This window comes from Phyllobates terribilis, unplaced genomic scaffold (assembly GCF_046119375.1).
Source record: "Phyllobates terribilis strain yellow unplaced genomic scaffold, ASM4611937v1 Scaffold_1__5_contigs__length_1240528914, whole genome shotgun sequence".
In the NCBI taxonomy this organism is placed as follows: Eukaryota; Metazoa; Chordata; class Amphibia; order Anura; family Dendrobatidae; genus Phyllobates; species Phyllobates terribilis.
In genome coordinates, this window is record NW_027362761.1 from 480315370 (window position 1) to 480342251 (window position 26882).

A 26882-nucleotide genomic window follows, 5' to 3' on the forward strand; every position below is an offset into this window, starting at 1 on the left:
TGTTACTAATATCTTTTTAAGTGTACAGTAATGATATACAGGCTGATGATGCTGGCCTCAGCTGTGACGTCTGTCGCCCCGCCTCCCGTATGTGTGAAGATACAGCGTGCGTTACCGGTGCTACACGTGACCGAGCGAGATCATCGTGTGTGACCATGAGGCGTCCCAATATCCTGCTGACGGGTGAGTGCTGCTGCCAAGAGAGCAGAGTGCACCCATATACTGCCCAGTACCCAACCTACTGCTGCCAGGAGAGCAGAGTGCACCCATATACTGCCCAGTACCCAACCTACTGCTGCCAGGAGAGCAGAGTGCACCCATATACTGCCCAGTACCCAACCTACTGCTGCCAGGAGAGGAGAGCGCACTCATATACTGCCCAGTACCCAACCTACTGCTGCCAGGAGAGCAGAGTGCACCCATATACTGCCCAGTACCCAACCTACTGCTGCCAGGAGAGGAGAGCGCACCCATATACTGCCCAGTACCCAACCTACTGCTGCCAGGAGAGCAGAGTGCACCCATATACTGCCCAGTACCCAACCTACTACTGCCAGGAGAGCAGAGTGCACCCATATACTGCCCAGTACCCAACCTACTGCTGCCAGGAGAGCAGAGTGCACTCATATACTGCCCAGTACCCAACCTACTGCTGCCAGGAGAGCAGAGTGCACCCATATACTGCCCAGTACCCAACCTACTGCTGCCAGGAGAGGAGAGCGCACCCATATACTGCTCAGTACCCAACCTACTGCTGCCAGGAGAGGAGAGCGCACCCATATACTGCCCAGTACCCAACCTACTGCTGCCAGGAGAGCAGAGTGCACCCATATACTGCCCAGTACCCAACCTACTGCCGCCAGGAGAGCAGAGTGCACCCATATACTGCCCAGTACCCAACCTACTGCTGCCAGGAGAGGAGAGCGCACCCATATACTGCCCAGTACCCAACCTACTGCTGCCAGGAGAGGAGAGCGCACCCATATACTGCCCAGTACCCAACCTACTGCTGCCAGGAGAGCAGAGTGCACCCATATACTGCCCAGTACCCAACCTACTGCTGCCAGGAGAGCAGAGTGCACCCATATACTGCCCAGTACCCAACCTACTGCTGCCAGGAGAGCAGAGTGCACCCATATACTGCCCAGTACCCAACCTACTGCTGCCAGGAGAGCAGAGCGCACCCATATACTGCCCAGTACCCAACCTACTGCTGCCAGGAGAGCAGAGTGCACTCATATACTGCCCAGTACCCCAACCTGCTGCTGCCAGGAGACCAGAGTGCACCTATATACTGCCCAGTCCCCAACCTACTGCTGCCAGGAGAGCAGAGTGCACCCATATACTGCCCAGTACCAAACCTACTGCTGCGAGGAGAGCAGAGTGCACCCATATACTGCCCAGTACCCAACCTACTGCTGCCAGGAGAGGAGAGCGCACCCATATACTGCCCAGTACCCAACCTACTGCTGCCAAGAGAGCAGAGTGCACCCATATACTGCTGCCAAGAGAGCAGAGTGCACCCATATACTGCCCAGTACCCAACCTACTGCTGCCAGGAGAGCAGAGTGCACCCATATACTGCCCAGTACCCAACCTACTGCTGCCAGGAGAGGAGAGCGCACCCATATACTGCCCAGTACCCAACCTACTGCTGCCAGGAGAGCAGAGTGCACCCATATACTGCCCAGTACCCAACCTACTGCTGCCAGGAGAGCAGAGTGCACCCATATACTGCCCAGTACCCAACCTACTGCTGCCAAGAGAGCAGAGCGCACCCATATACTGCCCAGTACCCAACCTACTGCTGCCAGGAGAGCAGAGTGCACCCATATACTACCCAGTACCCAACCTACTGCTGCCAGGAGAGCAGAGTGCACCCATATACTGCCCAGTACCCAACCTACTACTGCCAGGAGAGCAGAGTGCACCCATATACTGCCCAGGGCCCAACCTACTGCTGCCAGGAGAGCAGAGTGCACCCATATACTGCCCAGTACCCAACCTACTGCTGCCAGGAGAGCAGAGTGCACCCATATACTGCCCAGTACCCAACCTACTGCTGCCAGGAGAGCAGAGTGCACCCATATACTGCCCAGTACCCAACCTACTGCTGCCAGGAGAGCAGAGTGCACCCATATACTGCCCAGTACCCAACCTACTGCTGCCAGGAGAGCAGAGTGCACCCATATACTGCCCAGTACCCAACCTACTGCTGCCAGGAGAGCAGAGTGCACTCATATACTGCCCAGTACCCAACCTACTGCTGCCAGGAGAGCAGAGTGCACTCATATACTGCCCAGTACCCAACCTACTGCTGCCAGGAGAGCAGAGTGCACTCATATACTGCCCAGTACCCAACCTACTGCTGCCAGGAGAGCAGAGTGCACTCATATACTGCCCAGTACCCAACCTACTGCTGCCAGGAGAGCAGAGTGCACTCATATACTGCCCAGTACCCAACCTACTGCTGCCAGGAGAGCAGAGTGCACTCATATACTGCCCAGTACCCAACCTACTGCTGCCAGGAGGGCAGAGTGCACCCATATACTGCCCAGTACCCAACCTACTGCTGCCAGGAGAGCAGAGTGCACCCATATACTGCCCAGTACCCAACCTACTGCTGCCAGGAGAGCAGAGTGCACTCATATACTGCCCAGTACCCAACCTACTGCTGCCAGGAGAGCAGAGTGCACTCATATACTGCCCAGTACCCAACCTTCTGCTGCGAGGAGAGCAGAGAGCACCCATATACTGCCCAGTACTGAACACTCAAAAGAATGATCATAAGTATTTCTATGTAAAAATGACTTGCTGTTTGCATATCCAGGCTTTTGAATGTCTTTCAATCGCTTCACATTTCCAAAGATGCCAAACAGTTAAAAGAAGTGACATGTCGATTCTTCTGCCGTTTTCTGCTCGGAAGGTGCTCTATGCTTTAAAATACAAGTCAATGGGAATGCTCAAAACATGGGCCCGGAAGACGACCAGATGTATTTTGGAGCATTTTGTCATCATTTTTGCGTAAAGCAATAAATTGATAGCAATTTCTTCATTATTTAATGGAGTGAAAGAAAAAAACCGACTGGAAAACAACAGTGAATAAAATGTTAAAAAACCATGGGAAATCCCCCAACTGCCAAAACCTTTGGGAAAACGGTCGGGAAATGACCGAAAAAAACGACCTAAAAGGCCAAAGGAAAAAAAATATGCCACTTTCCTGAGACGTCTTCTTTAAAATGTTTGGTGGGTTCGTGTCAGTTTAAAAGGTTTCTTGTGCACTTACCATAAAACACTATTCACACTGCAGTCAGAGGCTTCCAGCAGATTTCATGCCCTACATGACATGCATACCTTTTCACATAAAGTGAATATTTGCTATGGATTTTAATGTGGAAAGTTCTCTAAATCTCATCCATTCTCCTGAGACGGCCTTATTATGATGAATAGAACTGTTTTTCAGCTATAATAAAATTCTCACAATGTGAACGTATCCTAACTGTTTTCATTTCAGGTACACCAGGTGTTGGTAAGACCACTCTGGGCAGAGAGCTGGCAGAGCGAACTGGTCTGGAATATGTCAACATTGGAGATTTGGCAAAAGATGGTAAGTTTTATTGTATAGAGGTGGGATTGCAATAATTGATGAAGAGTGTATGGACTTCTAGAGAAAGCCTGTAAGCCTTTCTTCCCCACACACAGTGATCGGCAGCTGTATGAGTTTACAACCAGCTGTCCACTATAAGGCCGGTTTCACACGTCCGTATATTTCTGGTACGATATCTGTGTCCATGTGTGTCACACATGTGGCAACCGTGTGCCACATCAGGATTACACATACCGGCGCTTGTAAATTAGTGTACAGTTAGCACTGTTCCCAAGCGCCGGGGATGAAAGCTGCACTCATCATGCTTCCCTGCCGGCGCTGCGATAAGCACCAGCAGGGACAATGATGAGGGTAGCGGTGTCTGCTCCCGCAGTGTCCACCTGTGAAAATAAGAATAAAATAAAAAATCCTTATGCTATTCATGGGTCCGTGTGATCCGTGCTGTCTTCCAAAAACTGACATGTCAGCGTGTGGAGCACACGGACACATGGTCCATGAAAACACACTGAAATGTACACAGACCCATTCATTTGAATGGGTCTGCATGTGTCATTGTCTCCGGTAGGTTTGTAGACTGTCACTACATGTGCCGGACACACTGACGTGTGAAAGAGCCCTAAGTGTAGGTTTTCACAACAGTATAAAAAAACAAAACCTCAGTTTCATTCAGAAAAGTGGGATGATTTTTTTTTTTTTTGTCACCAATTTTCAATCCGTTTTTTACAGCAGTGGCTTTTAATAATTTACAGGACCATTTACAGTTTCCTATGTTACAGCATTGCAGTGTGTCCATAAATATTGGATGCAATACTGTCAGATTTTTTTTTTTTTTAAACATTTTGGTGGAAGGAAGAAGCAGGACTCAGACTTTCTCCAAGAGTCCTAGCAGCATTAAATAGTTTTGTACATAAAAATAATAAACAAAAAAGACAAACCTCTGAGCTCAGTGCCCAATTAGCCCTATCCTGTGCCATCCTCAGATCTGATAAGAGGACACTTGATGGTCATAGTTAAACGGGCATTTACACTGCAGGATAATCGTGAACAAATGTTGTTAAAAACCCTCTTTTCACGATTATCTTGCCGTGTAAACAAGCTGCCGATCACCCGATGAACGAGCATTTTGAAATGATCTTTTGTGCATCATAAAAGATCATCGTTCTTGGCGATAAGTCGTCCCCTGTAAACCTGACTCGCACTTCGTAGATCTGTGGCAGCCCACATGCATTAAGCGATCTATAGATCGTTCACTGCGCATTGATTCCGTTGGTCTACCTTTGTAAACAGGCATTTAAAGGACCACTAACCAATAATATTTTATCGATCTGAAGTCGTATCTTGCCGCAGGGTGGCCCAGGTAAATGAAATCTACGTTTTGGTGACATCGATAATGATCTGGTTAGTCAAATGCATTTTTACTAGTGATGAGTGAGCACTAAAATGCTCGGGTGCTCGAAGCTCGGGTTGAGCACATTGGAATACTCGGGTGCTCGACCCGAGCAACGAGCCCAATGTAAGTCTATGGGAAACTCGAGCATTTTTCTGGTGGTCCCACCCCCCCCCCCGGCGGGCTGCAGAAGGTCAAAAATTGCCCAAATCGATGGGAACGGTGCTCAATTAAACATCAGGCAGGCAGAATATATAGGCAGACAGGCAGGGTATATAGGAGGGTGCATGAAAAACATAGCAGGGCACTTGGAACACACTAGTGCCCTCCGATTTTCATGCACCCGTCTCTTTAAAAAAGCCGGCCGGCAATTCATCAGCAGCATACACTGGTACCAGACAATTTAGAACAGAAAGAATAGAGCATCACACATAGATTAGATAGATAGAAACATATCAGTCACATATATAATAAGTACAGTGATAGTGTTGATTACTGTACTTGTCATTTAGTGTTAAAATAAAGGATTTATTAAAAAAAAAACTTAGGCGTTGGGTTCCCCGTAATTTTAGTCTCTAGCGGAGGTTAAGCAGACGGCTGGGGCAGATGTTTGAAGCCTGGGAAGGGGGTAATACCCACGGAGCTTCCCAGGCTACTAATATCAGCCCCCTGCTGAATACCTAGCCTTTACCAGCTATTAAAATGCAGGACCCCAAAAAAATATGACGTCTGGTCCCCCCTATTTTAATAGCTAGCAAAGGCTAGGCAGACAGCTGGGGGCTGATATTAATAGCCCAGGAAGGGTGCTATGAATATTGGCCCCCTCCCAGGCTAGAAATACCAGCCGTCAGCCGCCACAGAAATGGCGCATCCATAGGATGCGCCAATTCTGGCACTTAGCCTCGCTCTTCCCACTGCCCTGTAGCAGTGGCAGTGGGGTAATAGGGCTGGGGTTGATGTCAGCTTATAATGCCAGCTGACATCAAGCCCAGGTTAGTAATGGAGAGGCGCCTATAAGACACCCCCATTACTAACCCCATAGTCAAAGTTAAAAAAAAAACACAAACACCCAGAATAAAGTCCTTTTAATCGAAATAAACACACAATTCTTTAATGTTCTAAATTAAACCATACTTACCATCACGCCCATTCCAGCTGAAGCCAACGATCTCCTGCAATAAAAATAAAATAATAAACCAACCTCATCCTTACCTTTCCATGGTTCCCAGGACGACTCCAGCTCTGCTACATTCACATGACAGGCTGGATCGTAGCCGAAAGCTGCCATCCAGCTTGCCATGCCGCAGACACTGAGAAGCGCAGGCATGCTTGCGCTTCTCAGTGTCTGGCTGTGACGGCATCCAGATGAGCCGAGTTCATGTCCAATGAACTCAGCTCACCTCATGCACGTCACTGACAGCGTGGGAAAATTCTCCTGCGCTTGCAGTGAGCGCAGGAGAATTCTCACGCTCGCCGCATGAGATTTTTCCCACGCTGTCAGTGACGTGCATGAGTTGAGCTGAGTTCATTGGACATGAACTCGGCTCATCTGGATCCCGTCACAGCGAGACACTGAGGAGCGCAAGCATGCCTGTGCTTCTCAGTGTGTGCGGCATGGCAAGCTGGATGGCAGCTTTCGGCTGCGATCCAGCCTGTCATGTGAATGCAGCAGAGCTGAAGCTGTCCTGGGAACCATGGAAAGGTAAGGATGAGGTTGGTTTATTTTATTTTTATTGCAGGAGATCGTTGGCTTCAGCTGGAATGGGCGTGACGGTAAGTATGGTTTAATTTAGAACATTAAAGAATTGTGTGTTTATTTCAATTAAAGGACTTTATTCTGGGTGTTTGTGGGTATTTTTTAACTTTGACTATGGGGTTAGTAATGGGGGTGTCTTATAGACGCCTCTCCATTACTAACCTGGGCTTGATGTCAGCTGGCATTATAAGCTGACATCAACCCCAGCCCTATTACCCCACTGCCACCGCTACAGGGCAGTGGGAAGAGCGAGGCTAAGTGCCAGAATTGTCGCATCCTGTGGATGCGCCATTTCTGGGGCTACTGACGGCTGGTGTTTCTAGCCTGGGAGGGGGCCAATATTCATGGCACACTTCCTGGGCTATTAATATCAGCCCCCAGCTGTCTGCCTAGCCTTTGCTAGCTATCAAAATAGGGGGGACCCCACCTCATATTTTTTTTGGGGGGTCCCCCATTTTAATAGCTGGTAAAGGCTAGGTATTCAGCAGGGGGCTGATATTAGCCTGGGAAGCTCCGTGGGTATTACCCCCTTCTCAGGCTTCAAACATCTGCTTAACCTCCAATAGAGACTAAAATTGCGGGGAGCCCTACGCCAGTTTTTTTTTTTTTTTAATAAATCCTTTATTTTAACAGTACAGTAACCAACACTGTCACTGTACTTCTTATATATGTGACTGACATGTTTCTATCTAATCTATGTGTGATGCTCTATTCTTTCTGTTCTAAATTGTCGGGTACCGGTGTATGCCGTTGCTGAATTGCCGGCTTTTCATGTTTCACTGTGAGCACTGTTCCCATCGATTTGGGCAATCACTGTAATGCCACAACCACCATGACTGTGGCATTACAGTGAGTGGCAGACAATCCCTGCATGATTGGTGCTCTAAATAGTGCCAAACATGCAGGACGGGGACCCGAGTACCGAGCAGTGGCGAGCATGCTCGCTCATCACTAATTTTTACTCTTTTAAATCCGTCATTTTTGGTATTTTATGAATGAAGATCTATTATCCGATAGAAGTTGCTGTCTATTTGGTTTATTGTGCACTGTGTGTATATCAGAAGATAAAGGGTGAGGGGCTTTTCAGTCTCATTAGGAGTCCAGTGTCCTCCTTCCATGAATGGTGTTGGATAAAAAGCTGCCGAGAATCGTAATTACGAGACGGCTCCACCAAAAACTGAAAAAGCCGGGTGAGGATGAGAAAATGCTAACATACTAGTAAATTCCAGTCTTTTGTGTCTGTGTATAATTAGTCAGGGGCTGGGTGTTATCCTTTTAATTATACAGTTTATCTCAGCACTTTTACACTGTAGAGTTATAATAAGTAAATAAATTCACCAATCAGCCATTACATTAAAACTACTGGCAGGTGATGGGAAAAACATCGTTCTTTTTGTACAATGGCTGTTATCAATGTGCTTGATAAAGTCAGCAGCAAATGACCAAGTCCGTGTAATTTCCCAGTTAGACAGGCCGATAAAGGGGTTTTCCCACAAACAAAGTACATTTTAATCAATAGATCTTTGAATAATAATAACTTCCACAATTGGATGTGTTTAAATAAAATGTTCCTGTGCTGAGATCTTATACATGTTCCCCTGCTGTGTACTGTGTAATGGCTGTGTCTGACCGTACAGGAACATGGTCTGATCATACCACATCTCCTGGGCAGAGGAGGAAGCATAAGAGGATCTGGCGGCGTCATATAAAAGTCAGAACTGAGCCGAACAGCATGGCTGTGTGAATAGGATATGAGCTGCAGTACCCAGGAATTAATGAACACGACATGGTTATCCGCAGTGCTTTTCATATCCTAAATAATGGAAATTTTGCAAAGCAAACTATTAATCTAATTAAAAAAAACAGTGATAGATAAGATTATTTACTAGTGTCTGAAAGTTAGGGTAAGCTATATGATAAATCCGGAACATATTGTTAGAAATGTTATATACTTTTCTTTTTCTTATGCTATTTCTTAGCTGGTTTACTTTTATATCAATATTTTACATCAGAATAATAAAGCACGCCATTAATAATAATCGACTGCATTTTATGGCACTTCCAGCCACGATCCCAAGTCTAAAAGTGTCATGTACATCACTACTTCAGTGCGTTTTACTTAGTAAATTTCACTTATTTTGTCTTTTTTGTAGGCAACTTGTATGAAGGGTTCGATGAAGAGTATGAGTGTCCTGTTCTTGATGAAGACAGAGTAAGTTGTACTATTTTTTTCTTGTACAGAATGAAGTTCATTTGTATATGTGAAAAAAAACTTGTTTTGTTTTAGCCATAGACCTGGTCTAAATTGTTGGTCCCCTTAAGTTCATGTAAGAAAATCCCACAATGGTCACTGAAATAACTTGAAACTAGCAAAAGTGATTTTCAATTTAAATTTACTGAATATCAACTAATGAAAATCAGACATTGCTTCTGAATTGTGGTTTAACAGAGAAAAGAAACCTAATAAAAAAGGCAAACCTCGAAAAGATTGAAAATAATTTGACCATTGGGACATGTTAAACTAAGGCGTGTCCTGTAATTAGCATCACAGGTGTCTACAAACTTGTAACACAAACAGTCTGCATATTTTAAGGGTGAAAAGTAGTCATAGTGCTGTGTGATGAACCTGTAGCCGCCATCTTGGTAATGATAAATCATATCCAGGGATGGCCACACTTCAGCAGCCCCCACCCTTGGGACCTTCTGTTAAAACGTCAACTAGATAGTTTCCCCCCATCCAGGCTCCTGTAAGATAAGAAGCCTACTTAACACTTGAATGCTAGGAGCTTCAAAGACTTCGAGAGGAAACACAGCCAGCAGGGGGGGGTGCTTCGTCTATCTGTACCTGACCATTTGTCCCATAGGACTAGTTTCTTTGTCTGTCACAAGCATGGAGGCATAAGATATAGAAACATGAATAGTACACGCATGTTGCGTGGGATGGGCCAATAAAAAAATATCACGGCGTCCCGGAGCCATTGCGCACACAAGCCTCCGCGGTAGACGTTTGTACGTGCTCTGGAAGCCAAGATATAGCGCGGAGCCATTCCTGAGGACCGTATGGTATCATAATTGATATCAAAAGGTCGGTTACGGCGGCCCGAATCCATGGGAACCCCTGGGGGTATCATGAGACCATCCCAGAAGAAGTTATTGGGTTCCATAGAATTTGGGCTTCTGATCGAAGTTAGACCTGAGGGTGGAGACTGAGCCAGCTGACCTCACCAGCAGTGGGCGGGACGGGGCAGGTAAGATAGCAGGACAGACAAGAGACAAGTCAGTCTTGACCCAAGAGTGGGGTGCTGAACATCTGAGCACCAGCTGAGGCCACCAAGGGGAGGAGCAGTTTGACCATGCGGTGGTAGGCCTCAGCCTGTAACAAAGAACCGTGCCTGCGACCGCAGAATCCTCTCCCTGCGTCACAAGAAAATCAAGAAACCGGTAACTGATATGCTGTGGTGATTCTGTGTGTTGTATTCCATTGTTGTATAGTTTAGCCTGACCTTATACCTGTGTATATTTAGTTGTATATCGTGTATCTAGTGTATTATTATAATCAATTACCTCAAGTAATTGTGGGCCTGCCTTTTATTCTGCATAACGAACGCACGTCCGTGTGAGCTCGGCTCAAGCCAAAAACGCTACCCAGGGTTGGTTCCTGACCCGATATAGGCCCATTCACGGACTGGGCGTATATCTAAAATAGGGACTGGTGGCAGCATACCAACTGGGGATTGGGGAAGGCTGGTAGTGACGGTCGGAGGTTCAGATATATATATTCCTGGCGCGGCCAAGGAAGATATATATACCGCCCTCACTACAGAGGGCCCCGATACCCAGTAGGTTACAGGACAGTCTCTCTGGCGACCGCTTATCCTAGGTGCAGTTCCTTGACTGACCTGAGGCTAAGAGGGCGCTAGCGAGTTGTGCTGTGTAGTGACGTTGAAGGGATAACACACTACCGTGTTCCCTGCGCTGGTTGCAGCTACCTGGCACTACTTTCTCTAGGTGCAGTACCTTGACTGACCTGAGAGGTAAGGGGGCGCCAGAGAGCTGCACCCACCGGCCGGCTTTCCTCACATTGGTGGCAGCGGTGGGATTGCAGAATAATAGTGTTGTGGGACCCCTACTCCCAGGCACTAAAGACTGCCAGTGGTAACTTCCACTGCTGGAGTCTTAAGGTCAGCCCAACGTTAGACGGTCAGGCTAAAAGTATAACAAGGTGTGTGCAAACTCAGGGTTGCAGCGGTGTCGGTTACCAAGATGGCAGACGGCACCAGGAGCAAGACCCTGCAGGAGGCTAATGCTACGGTCCGGGTGGCAGGAGGGGAGGACATTGTTACTCATGGCGAGGAGGAGTCCAGCCCGGGCACCTCAGGGAGCCAGTCCCCAGTATACGGTCCCGCAGTGGGCTGCCCACCACCTACCCAGCCCAGCCTGTCCAGATCACAAGCCCTTTTACAAGCGGCTATGGCAAGTCTCCAGTCTCATGGCGATGCCGTCTACAAAACCCTCCTGGCAGCATCAGAGAAGGCAGCGGAGGAGGAGCGCGAAGCTGCGGAGCGCCGGGAGGCTGCGGAGCGTGCAGAGCGGGCTGCAGAGCGCCGGGAGGCTGCGGAGCGTGCAGAGCGGGCTGCAGAGCGCCGGGAGGCTGCGGAGCGTGCAGAGCGGGCTGCAGAGCGCCGGGAGGCTGCAGAGCGTGCAGAGCGGGCTGCAGAGCGCCGGGAGGCTGCAGAGCGTGCAGAGCGGGCTGCAGAGCGCCGGGAGGCTGCGGAGCGTGCAGAGCGGGCTGCGGAGCGCCAGCACCAACTGGACCTGGCCCAGCGGGGGCTTCCGCTAGAGCAACCAACCCATCAGGAGACCAAGTCGTCCAAAGTCCGAGCTGAGGACTTCCCTCTACTGGAGAAGGATGGGGACCTGGACTCCTTTCTGGTGGCATTTGAACGGACCTGTCTTCAGCACCATCTGGCCCGGGATCAGTGGGCCAGATACCTGACCCCCCGTTTGAGGGGTAAGTCCCTGGATGCCTTGGGGGACTTACCTGCCGGGGAGGTACAGAACTACGACTGCATCAAGCGGGCCCTGATCCGGCAGTACAACCTCACTCCCGAGTCGTACCGCCAGAAGTTCCGGAGCCTGCTGCGTGGCCCCAAGGACACCTGGACCGATCATATGCGGGCGCTGTTGAGAGCCGCAGAGCACTGGACCTCGGGTCTAGCGCTTACTACCCGCCAGGAGGTCCAGGAACTGTTCGTCACGGAGCAGTTCTTGTGGAACTGCCCAGAGGACCTCCGACAGTTCCTCCGTGACCGAAAACCAACAGGGGCTTCTGCTACAGCCGCCCTGGCAGACGAGTATGCCAATAACAGGGCGCCTGAGCTGAAGAAGTCTGCCAGCAGCACCTGGAGAGGGGGTAAGCCCAGTCATGCCCCTGTTTCCCCGGCCCCTAGAACACAAGGGGTGTATCCCCCTGTTGCCCTCTCCAGGCAAGGACCAGACGTAAGACGTTGTCATCTATGCAACAAACCAGGACACTTTAGGGCTGAGTGTCCCCAGCGCCAAAAGACCCCATCCCAGTCCCAGAGAGCGCCCAATGTTTTGTGTGTGGGAGGGGGTGGTGGTGGGTCCCTGGACAACATCCAACCCGTCACCATAGGCCGTTCTGCGGTCATGGGACTGCGGGACACGGGCGCTGAACGAACACTGGTACGGCCTGAGGTGGTGTCCCCCCAGGACTTGGTACCAGGAAAGACTCTTTCCGTCTCCGGGGTTGGAGGCGTGGAGCCGGCACTTCCCGTTGCCATGGTGTATTTGGACTGGGGTGCCGGAAGGGGGATGCGGGAGGTGGGAGTAACGCCAAATATTCCCGCAAATGTTTTATTAGGGACCGACTTGGGGCGTCTAGTATCGCAGTATGTACCCTCTGAACCCCCAAGTTCGGCCCCCCAAGAGTGTATTGATTTGTCTGCTGCTAATGCCAACCATGTTGTATGTAGTGTGTGTCCTGCTGAGGAGGAGGGAGTGAAACCTGAGGGTAACACCTGCACAGACACAACACAAACAGGGTTAGTGAAAGCAGGTGGGGAGTGTGGGGATGCCCGCAGAGGTGCTCAGCCGGCGTGCCGTGACCTCTTGTCCTCCGGTGAGGGAGGGGGCGGGCAGGATTCTGTAGAGGGAAGCTCAGGGATGGAGAGGGGGGCAGCTACCGGCAGTGTAGGGCTCCCAGGGGTATCCAGGCTGCTGAGTATAGGCCCACTGCAGGGGGAGGAACAGGCCATGGGAGGTGGGGGTGTCCCAAGAGAGGAGCCGCCAGGTAAGACCCCAGGGCAGGAGTTCCCCACATCCGAGATGTCCAAAGGCCTAGGAAGCCTGCCTGATCGGGCGGCTTGGTCAGAAACAGAGGGGAAGCAGGCACTACCCACGGTCACAGCGGTCATAGCCGCTGTCACCAGGAGTGGGAGCGCCGGAGCCCAAGGAGCCTTGCAGAGGTCCGACGGCTTCCCCACTTCTGACCAAGTGTCTGCCGGGTCAGACAGCGGCCAGGTGACATGCCCGGAGGGGCTGACGGAGGATGTGGCAGTTTCGTCGATTCTGGCCACATCAAGTCAGGAATTTCAGGCTGCGTTGGAAGCAGACGACAGCCTGAAAGCTCTCAAGGAACAGGCGGCACAGCCTCCCATGGAGTCAGACTGCGAGCGTGTGGTCTGGGACCAGGGACGGCTGTACCGGGTAACGGTCCAGCAGGGTTCACCGGAGGCGTGGCCCAGGGACCGACAGTTAGTGGTACCCTATCCGTTCAGGGCGGAATTGTTGCGGATCGCACACGAGATTCCGATGGCCGGACACCTAGGGATCGCTAAAACCAAGGCCAGGATAGCTCAGCATTTCTACTGGCCTGGGATGGGAGCCGCGGTGGGTGCCTACTGCCGTTCGTGTGACACCTGTCAGAGGGTGGGGAAGGCGGGGCCGCGCCCCAAAGCCCCACTGGTAACTCTGCCAATCATCGAAGAGCCTTTCTCGAGGGTCGCTGTGGATCTTATTGGACCTCTGTCCACTCCCAGCCACTCCGGGAAATGCTTCATACTCACGGTAGTGGACTATGCCACCCGGTACCCGGAAGCGGTAGCTTTGTCGTCCATTCGGGCCGACAAGGTGGCTACCGCCTTACTGGAGATCTTCTCCAGAGTGGGTTTCCCCCAAGAAATGCTCACCGACCGAGGGACCCAGTTCATGTCGCGGCTGATGGAGTCCCTCTGTAAGCAAATGCAGGTGCAACATCTGGTGGCCAGCCCGTATCACCCACAGACTAATGGCCTGTGTGAGCGGTTCAATGGCACCTTAAAGCAGATGCTTAAGATGTTGGTCGACTCCCACGGGAGAGACTGGGAGCGTTACCTCCCACACCTCCTATTTGCTTACCGGGAGGTTCCGCAGGCCTCAACGGGGTTCTCCCCCTTTGAGCTCCTGTACGGGCGACGGGTACGGGGCCCCCTGGCTCTGGTGAAGGAAGCATGGGAAGGGGATTTGGCCACCCCCGAGGTGTCGGTCATCGAGTATGTCGTGCGCCACCGGGACAGGATGATGGCCTTGGCAAAGCTGGTGCAGGACAATATGGCCCAGGCCCAGGCCGACCAGAAGCGGTGGTACGACCAGAATGCTTGTGAGAGGACCTACCAGGTGGGTCAAAAGGTGTGGGTACTGGTCCCCGTACCACAGAACAAGCTTCAGGCAGCCTGGGAAGGTCCCTACTTCGTGCACCAGAAACTCAATGCCGTCACCTATCTGGTCACCCTGGATCACGCCCGTGGAAGGAGGAAGGCCTTCCACGTGAACATGATGAAGGCTCATCATGAGCGGGAAGCGACTGCCCACCCAGTGTGCAACCTTCCCGAGGAAGGAGAGGTAGAAACCCTCCTGGATCTGCTCACCCAAGCCAAGGCGGGTGGGTCCATCGAGGATGTGGGGGTTGGCCACCAGCTCACGGAGGACCAACGGTCCCAGCTGGGGACCACCCTGCACCCCTTCCGGGGGCTGTTCAGCAGCCTGCCCGGAAGGACTGAGATGGCTGTCCACGACGTGGACACTGGCGATCACCCGCCGATCCGGCGTTCAGCATATCGGGTCTCTTTCGAGGTGCAGGGAAACATGCGCCAAGAGATAGACGAGATGCTGAAGCTGGGGGTGATCCAGGCATCCAGCAGCGCGTGGGCCTCGCCTGTAGTCCTCGTACCAAAGAAGGACCGAACTACACGGTTCTGCGTGGACTACCGGGGGCTCAACGCTGTAACGGCCACCGATGCGTTCCCCATACCACGCATCGATGACCTGCTCGATCGGATGGCCGGGGCTAAGTACCTGACCATCATGGATCTGAGCCGGGGGTACTGGCAGATTCCTCTGACCCCCGCGGCAAGGGAACGCTCTGCCTTTATCACCCCTTTTGGACTGTACGAGTCCACAGTGATGCCATTCGGCATGAAGAATGCCCCTGCCACTTTTCAGCGGATGGTCAATACGCTGCTTGAGGGACTTGAAGGGTACGCGGCTGCGTACTTGGACGATATTGCAGTCTTCAGTCCCACTTGGGAGGATCACCTAGAGCACCTGCGGCAGGTGCTCGGTCGGATCCACCGGGCAGGCTTGACCATCAAGCCGGAAAAGTGCCAGCTGGGCATGAGTGAGGTCCTCTACCTGGGTCACCGGGTAGGCGGGGGGGTTCTGAAGCCAGAACCGGGGAAAGTGGATGCCATCGCATCCTGGCCCACTCCTAGGACCAAAAAGCAGGTGATGTCCTTCTTGGGGACCGCCGGGTACTATAGGAGGTTCGTCCCACACTATAGCACCCTGGCCAAGCCCCTGACGGACCTCACCAAGAAGAAGCTGCCCGTCGCAGTCGACTGGACAGTCGCCTGCGAGACAGCTTTCGGGGCACTCAAGGCCGCCCTAAGTAGCTCCCCTGTACTGCAAGCTGCCGACTTCGACCGGCCGTTTGTGGTACAGACCGACGCCAGTGACTTTGGCCTCGGTGCTGTGCTAAGTCAGGTCAACACGACAGGCCAGGAACATCCTGTCTTGTACCTGAGCAGGAAGCTACTGCCCCGGGAGGTGGCTTACTCCACGGTGGAAAAAGAATGCCTGGCAATTGTATGGGCCCTGCAGCGTCTGCAGCCCTACTTGTACGGGAGCCATTTCACCGTGGAGACGGACCACAACCCCCTCAGCTGGTTACACACGGTCTCTGGGTCGAATGGCAGGTTGCTACGCTGGAGCCTCGCTCTCCAGCAGTACCACTTCTCCATTCGCCACAGAAGAGGCCGTGACCACGGTAACGCTGACGGGTTATCCCGGCAAGGGGAGGGTGCAGAAGGACGCACGGGGGAACACAGGAATGTGCTACCCCCTCGCGCCCTCGTATAGGGGGAGGTGTGATGAACCTGTAGCCGCCATCTTGGTAATGATAAATCATATCCAGGGATGGCCACACTTCAGCAGCCCCCACCCTTGGGACCTTCTGTTAAAACGTCAACTAGATAGTTTCCCCCCATCCAGGCTCCTGTAAGATAAGAAGCCTACTTAACACTTGAATGCTAGGAGCTTCAAAGACTTCGAGAGGAAACACAGCCAGCAGGGGGGGGTGCTTCGTCTATCTGTACCTGACCATTTGTCCCATAGGACTAGTTTCTTTGTCTGTCACAAGCATGGAGGCATAAGATATAGAAACATGAATAGTACACGCATGTTGCGTGGGATGGGCCAATAAAAAAATATCACGGCGTCCCGGAGCCATTGCGCACACAAGCCTCCGCGGTAGACGTTTGTACGTGCTCTGGAAGCCAAGATATAGCGCGGAGCCATTCCTGAGGACCGTATGGTATCATAATTGATATCAAAAGGTCGGTTACGGCGGCCCGAATCCATGGGAACCCCTGGGGGTATCATGAGACCATCCCAGAAGAAGTTATTGGGTTCCATAGAATTTGGGCTTCTGATCGAAGTTAGACCTGAGGGTGGAGACTGAGCCAGCTGACCTCACCAGCAGTGGGCGGGACGGGGCAGGTAAGATAGCAGGACAGACAAGAGACAAGTCAGTCTTGACCCAAGAGTGGGGTGCTGAACATCTGAGCACCAGCTGAGGCCACCAAGGGGAGGAGCAGTTTGACCATGCGGTGGTAGGCCTCAGCCTGTAACAAAGAACCGTGCCTGCGACCGCAGAATCCTCTCCCTGCGTCACAAGAAAATCAAGAAACCGGTAACTGATATGCTGTGGTGATTCTGTGTGTTGTATTCCATTGTTGTATAGTTTAGCCTGACCTTATACCTGTGTATATTTAGTTGTATATCGTGTATCTAGTGTATTATTATAATCAATTACCTCAAGTAATTGTGGGCCTGCCTTTTATTCTGCATAACGAACGCACGTCCGTGTGAGCTCGGCTCAAGCCAAAAACGCTACCCAGGGTTGGTTCCTGACCCGATATAGGCCCATTCACGGACTGGGCGTATATCTAAAATAGGGACTGGTGGCAGCATACCAACTGGGGATTGGGGAAGGCTGGTAGTGACGGTCGGAGGTTCAGATATATATATTCCTGGCGCGGCCAAGGAAGATATATATACCGCCCTCTCTACAGAGGGCCCCGATACCCAGTAGGTTACAGGACAGTCTCCCTGGCGACCGCTTATCCTAGGTGCAGTTCCTTGACTGACCTGAGGCTAAGAGGGCGCTAGCGAGTTGTGCTGTGTAGTGACGTTACGGTTTAGTGACGTTGAAGGGATAACACACTACCGTGTTCCCTGCGCTGGTTGCAGCTTCCTGGCACTACTTTCTCTAGGTGCAGTACCTTGACTGACCTGAGAGGTAAGGGGGCGCCAGAGAGCTGCACCCACCGGCCGGCTTTCATCACATGCTGTTTGGTGTCATGGTGCGCATCACACTGAACATGGACCGAAAAAAGCGAAGAAAAGAGTTGGCATAGAAGGTTAGAAAGAAAATTCTAGACGAACATTTACAGGCCATAAGACAATCCCCAAACAGCTTTATGTACCTGTTACTACAGTTGCATGTATTATTTAGACGTGTAAGGTCTATGGGACAGTAGGCAACCTCCCTAGGCATGGCCACAAGATGAAAATTGATGACAAATTAAAGCTAGAGAATACGAATGGTAACTAAAGAGATTAGAGGTGAACTCCAAGATGCATAGTGTCAGATCACACCATCCATTGCTGTCTTGGCCAAACTGGATTCCCTAGCGTTTCACAAGCGTTTACGCTGCGGAAATTCCGCAGCATAAACGCTTGAAAAACACTACGTGGGCACGCAGCCTAACAGGAGCTCTGTGGAACGCTCACGCCGTCTGCAACAAACTTTCCTACATCCATGACCTTTCATTACTAACAAACTTTTCTTCCTCGCCATCAGCGGCAAACATGGTGGAGGCGTAGGTTTTCTCCTGTCAGATACCTGCACCTTCACCCAAATCCCAGTACTGCCCTCCGTCAATCTCCCCTCTTTTGAGGTGCACTGTGTGCGCATATACTCCCCCTCCAACTGGCTGTCATTTACCGACCCCCAGGGCCAGCCACCACTTTCTTCGACCACTTCACCACCTGGCTGCCTCACTTCCTTTCCACTGACATTCCCACTATTATCATGGGTGACTTCAACATCCCCATTGACACATCCCCTCCATCTGTCTCTAAGCTTCTATCCCTCACTTCCTCCTTTGGCCTTGCTCAATGGTCTTCAGCACCCTTCAACAAAGATGGCCACACACTGGACCTTATCTTCACCTGCCTTTGTTCCCTATCTAACCTCTCTAACTCTCCTCTCCCTCTCTCTGACCATAACATACTTACATTCTCTCCCCTCTCCTCTCCAGTCCCACAATCCCCACTTCACAAACTTGCACACCCTCGCAGAAACCTCAAACACCTTGACCTATACTCACTCTCTGAATCCCTCCTCCCTCTTACAGACATAAATTCCTTACATGACGCAGATGTTGCTGCTGCTTTATATAACACCACAACAGCTGCAGCTCTCGATTCGGACGCCCCTCTCACACATTCCAAAGCTCGCACATTCAATAGGCAACCCTGGCACACCAACCTGGCTAAAGAACTGGGACTGGCCTCCAGGGTTGCTGAGCCGAGATGGAAAAGGTCCCACTCCAAGGCGCACTTCATCGCGTTCAAACAATCCCTCACTATTTTCAAGTCCACACTCACAGCAGCAAAACAAACCTTCTTATCATCTCTCACATCCTCCCTGTCTCACAACCCCTAAACAACTATTCAACACTTTCAATTCTCTCCTCCGTCCCCCAGTGCCTCCTCTCTCTCCTCTCATCTCAGCTGAAGTGTTTGCCTGATTCTTCAAGCAGAAGATTGACAACATCAGACAAAGCTTTTGCCCAGAGTCCCCACAGCCCCTCCTTATATCTACTCAACCCTCCTCCTCCAAACCCAACTTCTCCACTATTACAGAAGATCAAGTCTTGTCTTTTCTCTCCAAATCACACCTCTCCATCTGCGAACTTCACCCAATCCCGTCCCACCTCATCCCTAACCTTACCACAGTCTTCATCCCAACCCTAACCCAACCTGTCACTAACAATCGGTGTCTTCCCCTCATGTTTCAAACACTACTTAATCACACCCATCCTCAAAAAGCCCTCCTATGACCCATCCTCTCTGACTAGCTATCGCCCCATATCACTTCTCCCCTATGCCTTAAAACTACTGGAACACGTCCACCTTGAACTGTCCTCCCACCTCTCCTCCTGTTCCCTCTTCGACCGCCTACAATCTGGCTTCCGACCGCATCACTTGACTGAAACTGCTCTGACTAAAATCACCAACGACCTACTAACTGCCACATCCAAGCGACACTACTCCGTTCTCCTCCTCCTGGACCTGTCATCTGCCTTCGACACAGTGGACCATTTCCACTTACTATAGACTCTCTCATCTCTTGGCATCACAGACTTGGCCCTATGTTGGATCTCCTCATACCTAACAGACCAGACATTCAGCGTCTCCCACTCACATATCGCCTCCTCATCTCACCTCCTATCTGTCGGCATGCCCCCAAGGCTCAGTCCTAGGATCCCTGCTCTTCTCCATCTACACCTTTGGCCTGGGACAGCTCATAGTCTCATGGCTTTCAATACTACCTCTATGCTGATGACACACAGATCTACCTCTCTGGACCCAATATCAACTCCTTACTAACCAGAATCCCACAATGTCTGTCCGCTATTTCATCCTTTTTCTGATAGATTTCTTAAACTTAACATGGAAAAAACTGAATTCATCATCTTTCCCCCATCTGACCTATCCATTCAGTTAATGGCTGCCCACTCTCCCCAGTCCCACAAGCTCGCTGCCTCGGGGTAACCCTGGACTCTGATCTCTCCTTCAAACCACATATCCAAGCCCTTTCCACTTCCTGCCGACTCCAACTCAAAAATATCTCCCAGATCCGCACATTCCTCAGCCAAGACTGTGCAAAAACACTAGTGCATGCCCTCATCATCTCCCGCCTCAACTACTGCAACCTTCTGCTGTGTGGCCTCCCTTCTAACACTCTCGCCCCCCTCCAGTCTATCCTAAACTCTGCTGCCCGACTAATCCACCTGTCCCCCACGCTATTCCCTGGCCTCTTTCCTCTGTCAATCCCTTCACTGGCTCCCCATTGCCCAGAGACTCCAGTTCAGACCCTAACCCTGGCATACAAAGTCATCCACAACCTGTCTCACGGTACTTACCTGCACGGAACTTCCTATCCTCACAAGATCTTTCTCTACTCCCCTCTTATCTCCTCTTCCCACAATCGCATACAAGATTTCTCCTGTGCATCCCCCCCCCCTACTCTGGAACGCTCTACCTCAACATATCAGACCCTCGTCTACCGTGGAAACCTTCAAAAGAAACCTGAAGACCCACCTCTTCTGACAAGCCTACAACCTGCAGTAACCGCTCCACCATAACGCTGCACGACCAGCTCTACCCTCAGCTACTTTATCCTCACCCATCCCTTGTAGACTGTGAGCCCCCGCGGGCAGGGTCCTCTCTCCTCCTGTACCAGTCGCTGACTCGTTCTGTTAAGATTATTGTGTTTGTTTGCTATGTATACCCCCTTTTTCACATGTAAAGCGCCATGGAATAAATGGCGATATAATAATAACAAGGCATTCTAGAGCGAAATGTGCTTCCCAGTGTCAGAAAGCTTGGTATGAGTCGTGGGTCTTCCATTAGGATAATGACACAACACACAGCTAAAAACATTCAAGAATGGCTAAGAGCAAATCATTGGCTCGTCTGAAGTGTCTTCTATGAGCCCAGATCTAAATCATATTGAACATCTGTGGAACGAGCTGAAACCTTCAGTCTGGAGAAGGCACATTCACACCTGAGACAGCAGGAGCTGGTTGCTCACAAGGAATGGGCCAAAATACCTGTGGACAGGTGCAGATGTCTTATTGAGAGTTACAGAAATAGTTTGTTTGCAGTAATTGCCTCAAAAGATTATGCAGAAAAGTATCAAGTTAAGGGTGCCATAATTTTTGTCCCGGACATTTTCATTAGTTTTTTTTTTTATTAATATTTCTGATGAGCCACAATTCAAAAGCAATGTCTGATTTTTATTGGATATTCAGTACATTTAAATTGAAAAATACTTGTCAGTTTTTAAAGCTATTTCAGTGACCATTGTGGGTTTCTCTTACTTTAACAGAAGGGTAACAACAATTTTGTCCACGTCTGTATATTCTCACAAAGTCCATTTAATCCTAATTCATTTTGGTAGGAATCATGGTTTCAGTTGTTTCCTTTCTTGCAGGTGATCGATGAGCTGGAGGACAGAATGAGTGAAGGCGGTATCATCGTAGACTATCACGGCTGTGATTTTTTTCCAGAAAGATGGTTCCAAATAGTATTTGTGCTGCGAACAGACAATTCCTTGTTATATGATAGACTGGAAAGCAGGTAAGTGCTGAAAAATGTTAAACTAAACTGATAAAATACATTAAAGGGGTATTTCCATCAAACCATCATCAGAAAATGGACTATTGTTTAAATCAGGATTTTGTGTTCAGTGTGTGTGTGTCTTTGTGTGTCTGTATGTACCGTATTTTTCAGACTATAAGACACACTTTTTTTCCTCCAAAACTTTGGAGGAAAGTGGAAGGTGCGTCTTATAGTCTGGATATACGTCTCTGGATGGTGAGGGTCACAGAGGCAGGAGCCTCCCGCTGCAGCTCACACTGTGCCCGCTGCTAAAGAAAATTAATATTCGCTGCCCCCCACAGCCATAGTCCCTCCCACCCCTATGCACTGAATCTGGAGGTGGGAGGGACTATTCATGCTCTTTAAAGGGAATCTGTCACCACTTTGGAGTTATCAGACCTCTACTATGGGCATACAGGGTATAGAAAAGTAAATCTATACATACCTGAATAGCCCATAGTAGAGGTCTGAATGCAAAGAAATGTAGTTTCATCTCCTTGGTTTTTCACAGGCTTGGCGTCCCCCGGACGCACAGGGAGGGTGGGGAAATAAGGTAAACGTGCACATAGGTGGGGATTTGGTGCAACAATAAGCAGATAGGCGGGGATAGCTTGGCGTCCGGGAAACGCCAAGCCTGTGAAAAACCAAGAAGATAAAACTACACTTCTCTGCATTCAGACCTCTACTATGGGCCATACAGGTATGTATAGATTTACTTTTCTATACCCTGTATGCCTATAGTAGAGGTCTGTTAACTTCAAAGTGGTGACAGATTCCCTTTAATAGCGGGCACAGTAGCAACCACTGCTCCTGCAGCTGCTCGGCGATCTAGTGTGCCTGCTACTAAAGAGCATGAATATTCACTGTTCTCCACTCCCACTCCAATATAGTATGTTAACAGGATAATTGGTTGATAAGTGTGACCCATAGACTTATATGGGTGCACATGGTCCGAATATCGGAGCCACTCACAACATGTTACGATTGTTTTCTCATGCCGATTGTCATGAGAAAAAAATTGCTGATCTGCACTGCCCCATAGAATAACCTTGGGCCAAGTGCTATCTGATAAAACGTTGAATAGCACTCGGCCGTGTTATATGGCAGTGTGAGTGAACCCTTAGAGGGATGGTCCTACAAATTACTCCATTCTGTTCCTGCTTACATACATCTGCTGTCATTGGAAACAAGGATGAAACTCCCAGAAAAGGGGGCTAACTTTGGAGTCTCAAACTGGTGCTTGCTGACAGCTGGACATTTGGAGGAGTTTAAAAAATAAAAATAAAGTATTTTGATTTATAATCTGGCCCGACAACCCCTTTATATACAGTTTGATATTGGAAGATAATTCATAACAATGCAAATGACTAGAAGAAGGCTTCTCTCTATCAATTTTGGTGGTTGAAATTTTTTATACATTTATTTTGTTTTTCAGGGGATACAAGCAGAAGAAACTGCAAGACAACGTTCAGTGTGAGATTTTCCAAACCATTTATGAAGAGGCTGTGGAGTCTTATCGACAGGACATAGTTCACCAGCTTTCCAGTAACACACCAGAAGACCTGGAGCAAAACCTGGAACAGATTTCCCAGTGGATCCAGCAGTGGATGAAGGATAATAACTGAATTGTGACAGCTGACTGCTTTTACCTGTGTGATTCCTGTGCTTTAGAACATAACATGCACTCCTGTGTGTTTCAGCATTCACTGCTATAGCTGAAGACATATGAATTGGACCCAATGTACATACTGTAAATTGTTATAATTATTACAGGTATCCAAAGGTTAGGGTTTGTAGGTATAGACTGAACCCGTTACTATAGACTTGTATAGTATTCCTCTTTCTATTTTTTTCCTTTCTACACCAATTGATGGCAGTAGGCTGTGTTTTTTTGTATGATAAAGAAATAATCTCTAATATTTTAATTCACTAGTTAACTCAACAATTTCCCCAAATAAGGAAGTTTTAAGTAGAAAGATTTGCAGGACACTGTCCCAGCAGCAATGTCAGTCATCTGTTTCGGCCAGCCCATAGGACTGTGAACATCTCACCTGCGGCATTCCAGTCTTGCATATTCTGATTGGCAGACGCCTCCAATGTTATCCATGCGTTGCAATCTACTGGCCGATGTTGCATCTAGACCAAGGTCCTAAGACTCCTTAATTTCTTCCTTCCTTAACTCTAGTAAATTGGTGTAAATGCACCCAACATGAGAGAGAATCAGAAGATGGTGAAATAGCAGAAGTTGTATCAATTTCTTGGAGCCTAACATAAAAAACAGACTTAAAACGTAATTTCTAATAAAAAAAAAAATAATTAAAAAAATATATATATATTGCATGAGAAATTCTAATTTTTAAAGGGCAGGATCCGGTACGTTTAGCCAAAGACTATTATTTCAGTGTAGTTTAAGCTCCAGTAAAGGCTTTACAACATTATGTATGGGGTGAAAACGGTTGCAAATTTTAAACATGAATTCAAGTGGCAAGAAAAAGACCAATGCTTAGTGGGAGAGACCTGGCCAGTCGCCATCCAACAGATTTACTATCATTTACACCAGTAATTACCATATAATATTGTCAAAATTCATTTGCTGTGATAGTAGGAAAATATTTAGAATTCTGGCACACAGATGTGTCAAATTTTAAGAGGCGTGAACCTTTTACAAAATTTGTCTCCATACGCTCCCTTTATCATTATCCCTTTTCCATCAAACTTTACATTTGGCACAGTGCAATCAATCAGGCAAAGGGGGTTCTGGAATTTGCCAAACCCAGACTCATCCATTAGATGCTATATATTGAAGCATTATTCATCACTGCACAGACCACGTTTCCACTGCCTCAAAGTCCAATGGCATCATGCATTACACCATTCCGACAGACACTTGGCACTGTGCTTGGTGATGTAAGGCTTTCATGCTGCTTCTAGTACACAGAAACCCATACCGTGAAACTTTTGTGCTGTACCCATGCCGTGATGTTTTTGTGCTGATGATAAAGAGCTTGTTTTGACAGCAAAATATTTTTTTTAGGCATGGATTGATTAAAAATAATAAACAGAGGTGTATTCACCTTCCAGCGCCCCTCTGCGGAGCCAGTGCAGACCCTCCGGATGACTGCCCCGTCTCTGGAAGTGGTGTCTACCCCGCTAGGAAGCGGCATTACCAATGCAGCCTGTAATTAACTGCATCAGTTAGATGACGAGCAGAGCGCATAGTCGCATGTTTTGGGATAGGGCCCTGGCTCTTATAGTTACACTCCTGCTGTTAATCCATCATTTAAATACGTTTCTTTATGATGAGGCACAAATAGGGAGTGAAATTCTAGAAAGGTAAATGTATGATGCATTTATTAAGAATCCTTTTTACAAATAAACATTTGTATAAAAAAAAAAAAGTGCCAATTGAAGGCTTTTAAGTGTGAAAAAAAAAAAGCGTTTATATGTGACAGTAATTGTCTTATTTTATCTGAATTTTGGTGAATATAAGGATTTTATTCTTATTCTTAGACATGGACACTGTAGGAGCAGACTACTACTCCGAACATTGTCCCTTGCTCTTGCTGATCACAGTGTGAGGAAGGGACAATGATGAGGGCAGCATTCAGCACAGTGCTTGGGAACAGTGCTAACTGTACACTGATTCCCAGGCACCGGTACGTGTCACACTGATAACACATGGATGTCATCTGTGTGTGTTCAGCGTGAGACATTTTGCTGAAACACACTGACATGTGCGCAGACCCATAGATTTGAATGTATCTGCGTGTGTCAGTGTCTCCAGTACGCGTGGAAACAGTCACCACACGTACCGGACATACTGACGTGTCAAAGAGCCCTTAGAAGTATTAGGAGTTGGTTCTGGAGATCCACCAAGTTGTTAGTCAATATTAAATGGCACAGACCATGGCCATTTAACCCCTTATATGATGCTGTCAATAATGACTACTGCATCTAGATGGTTAACAGAGTGGGAGTTCTCTCTTTAACCCTATTGGCATTCTGAAATCATGATTGTGTGGTCCTGATGGTTGCCAAGGAAATTCACAGCCAAATAACGGCCTTAGAGTCTACCAGATATAGTGAACTGTTCAGAAGTTAGCAACATTTAGATATAAAAATAAGTTTTTTTGTTAATTTCCTTGAAAAAAATGAAAAATTGGTGCTTTAATTTTTAAACCTTCTATCATCCTAACAAAATAGAAGAACATTTTACAAATGGTGGTGATGTGAAGCTGACATGAGGTACATGTTATTTGTGTGGTTTGACTATCTGGATTAAAGTGATAATCATTCAAAGTAAGAAAATTGCATTTTTTTTTTAAATTTGTCAAATTTCAGATTATAATAATTTTATAAATAAACGCAAAACGTATTAACCTTAATTTACCAGTAACATAAAGTAGAATGTGACACGAAAAACCATCTCAAAATGACTGGATATGTTGAAATATTCCAGAGTTATTGCCACAAAGTGACATGTCAGATTTGAAAAATTTGGCCTGGTCACTAAGAGGTTTAAAAAAAGACGTTATTGAGACACACACACATAATGTCCCAATACGTTTTCCAAGATATAGAAAGTGTGAACACTGCACTCCTGTGTTCAGTGCCCAAGTAGGATCATATCCCCTAAATAATCGTAGATAAAACTTGGCGTTTTTTAATAACGTGCTGTGGTGGAACTGGGTAATTACATAACACTTTCTTATTATTTCTGGTGTCTCATTTGATTTTTTTTGCTTTGTGTAGTAGTTGTCTCATTTATGCTTGCATTTAATATTCTGGTCTCTTTTTGATTCTCTACCTTCATTTCTACATAGATGTGCTTCTACATATATGCCTTTATGTAATTATCAAATACACTGGGTTTTCGTTTGTATATTTACATTGTATTGTTTGGTTATTTTTCATATATATATTTTATTTTTAATTTCTTATGTGCAGCATTACTGATGAAGGTCATGTGTTGACCTAAACTTCTACATTTATATTGTGGATTGCTTGCACTTAATAAATTGCATCAATACAGAATTTTGAGTTTTATCTACAGTTTTCTAAGATATGGCATAAGTGGACAAATTCTCCTCATACGGTTGATGCTCATTCTTAGTATGTGG

The 26882-nt window shown here is 48.3% G+C and overlaps 1 protein-coding gene across 1 annotated transcript; it reads left to right on the forward strand.

Moving 5' to 3' along the window:
- Positions 1 to 40: 40 nt before the first annotated feature.
- Positions 41 to 24381, forward strand: AK6 (adenylate kinase 6). Its single transcript, XM_073679364.1, has 5 exons — positions 41 to 183; positions 3515 to 3607; positions 8904 to 8962; positions 21596 to 21741; positions 23198 to 24381. The coding sequence occupies exons 1-5, from the start codon at positions 90 to 92 to the stop codon at positions 23385 to 23387; spliced, it is 582 nt and encodes a 193-aa protein (XP_073535465.1). The 5' UTR covers positions 41 to 89; the 3' UTR covers positions 23388 to 24381.
- The last annotated feature ends 2501 nt before the right edge of the window (positions 24382 to 26882 follow it).

Excerpts from the sequence above, each read along its gene's own strand:
- AK6 (XM_073679364.1), top strand. The coding sequence starts at position 90 with ATGTGTGAAGATACAGCGTGCGTTACCGGTGCTACACGTGACCGAGCG. Across the intron at positions 3,608-8,903 it reads TGGAGATTTGGCAAAAGATG|GCAACTTGTATGAAGGGTTC; the intron begins GTAAGTTTTATT and ends TCTTTTTTGTAG. Across the intron at positions 8,963-21,595 it reads CTGTTCTTGATGAAGACAGA|GTGATCGATGAGCTGGAGGA; the intron begins GTAAGTTGTACT and ends CCTTTCTTGCAG.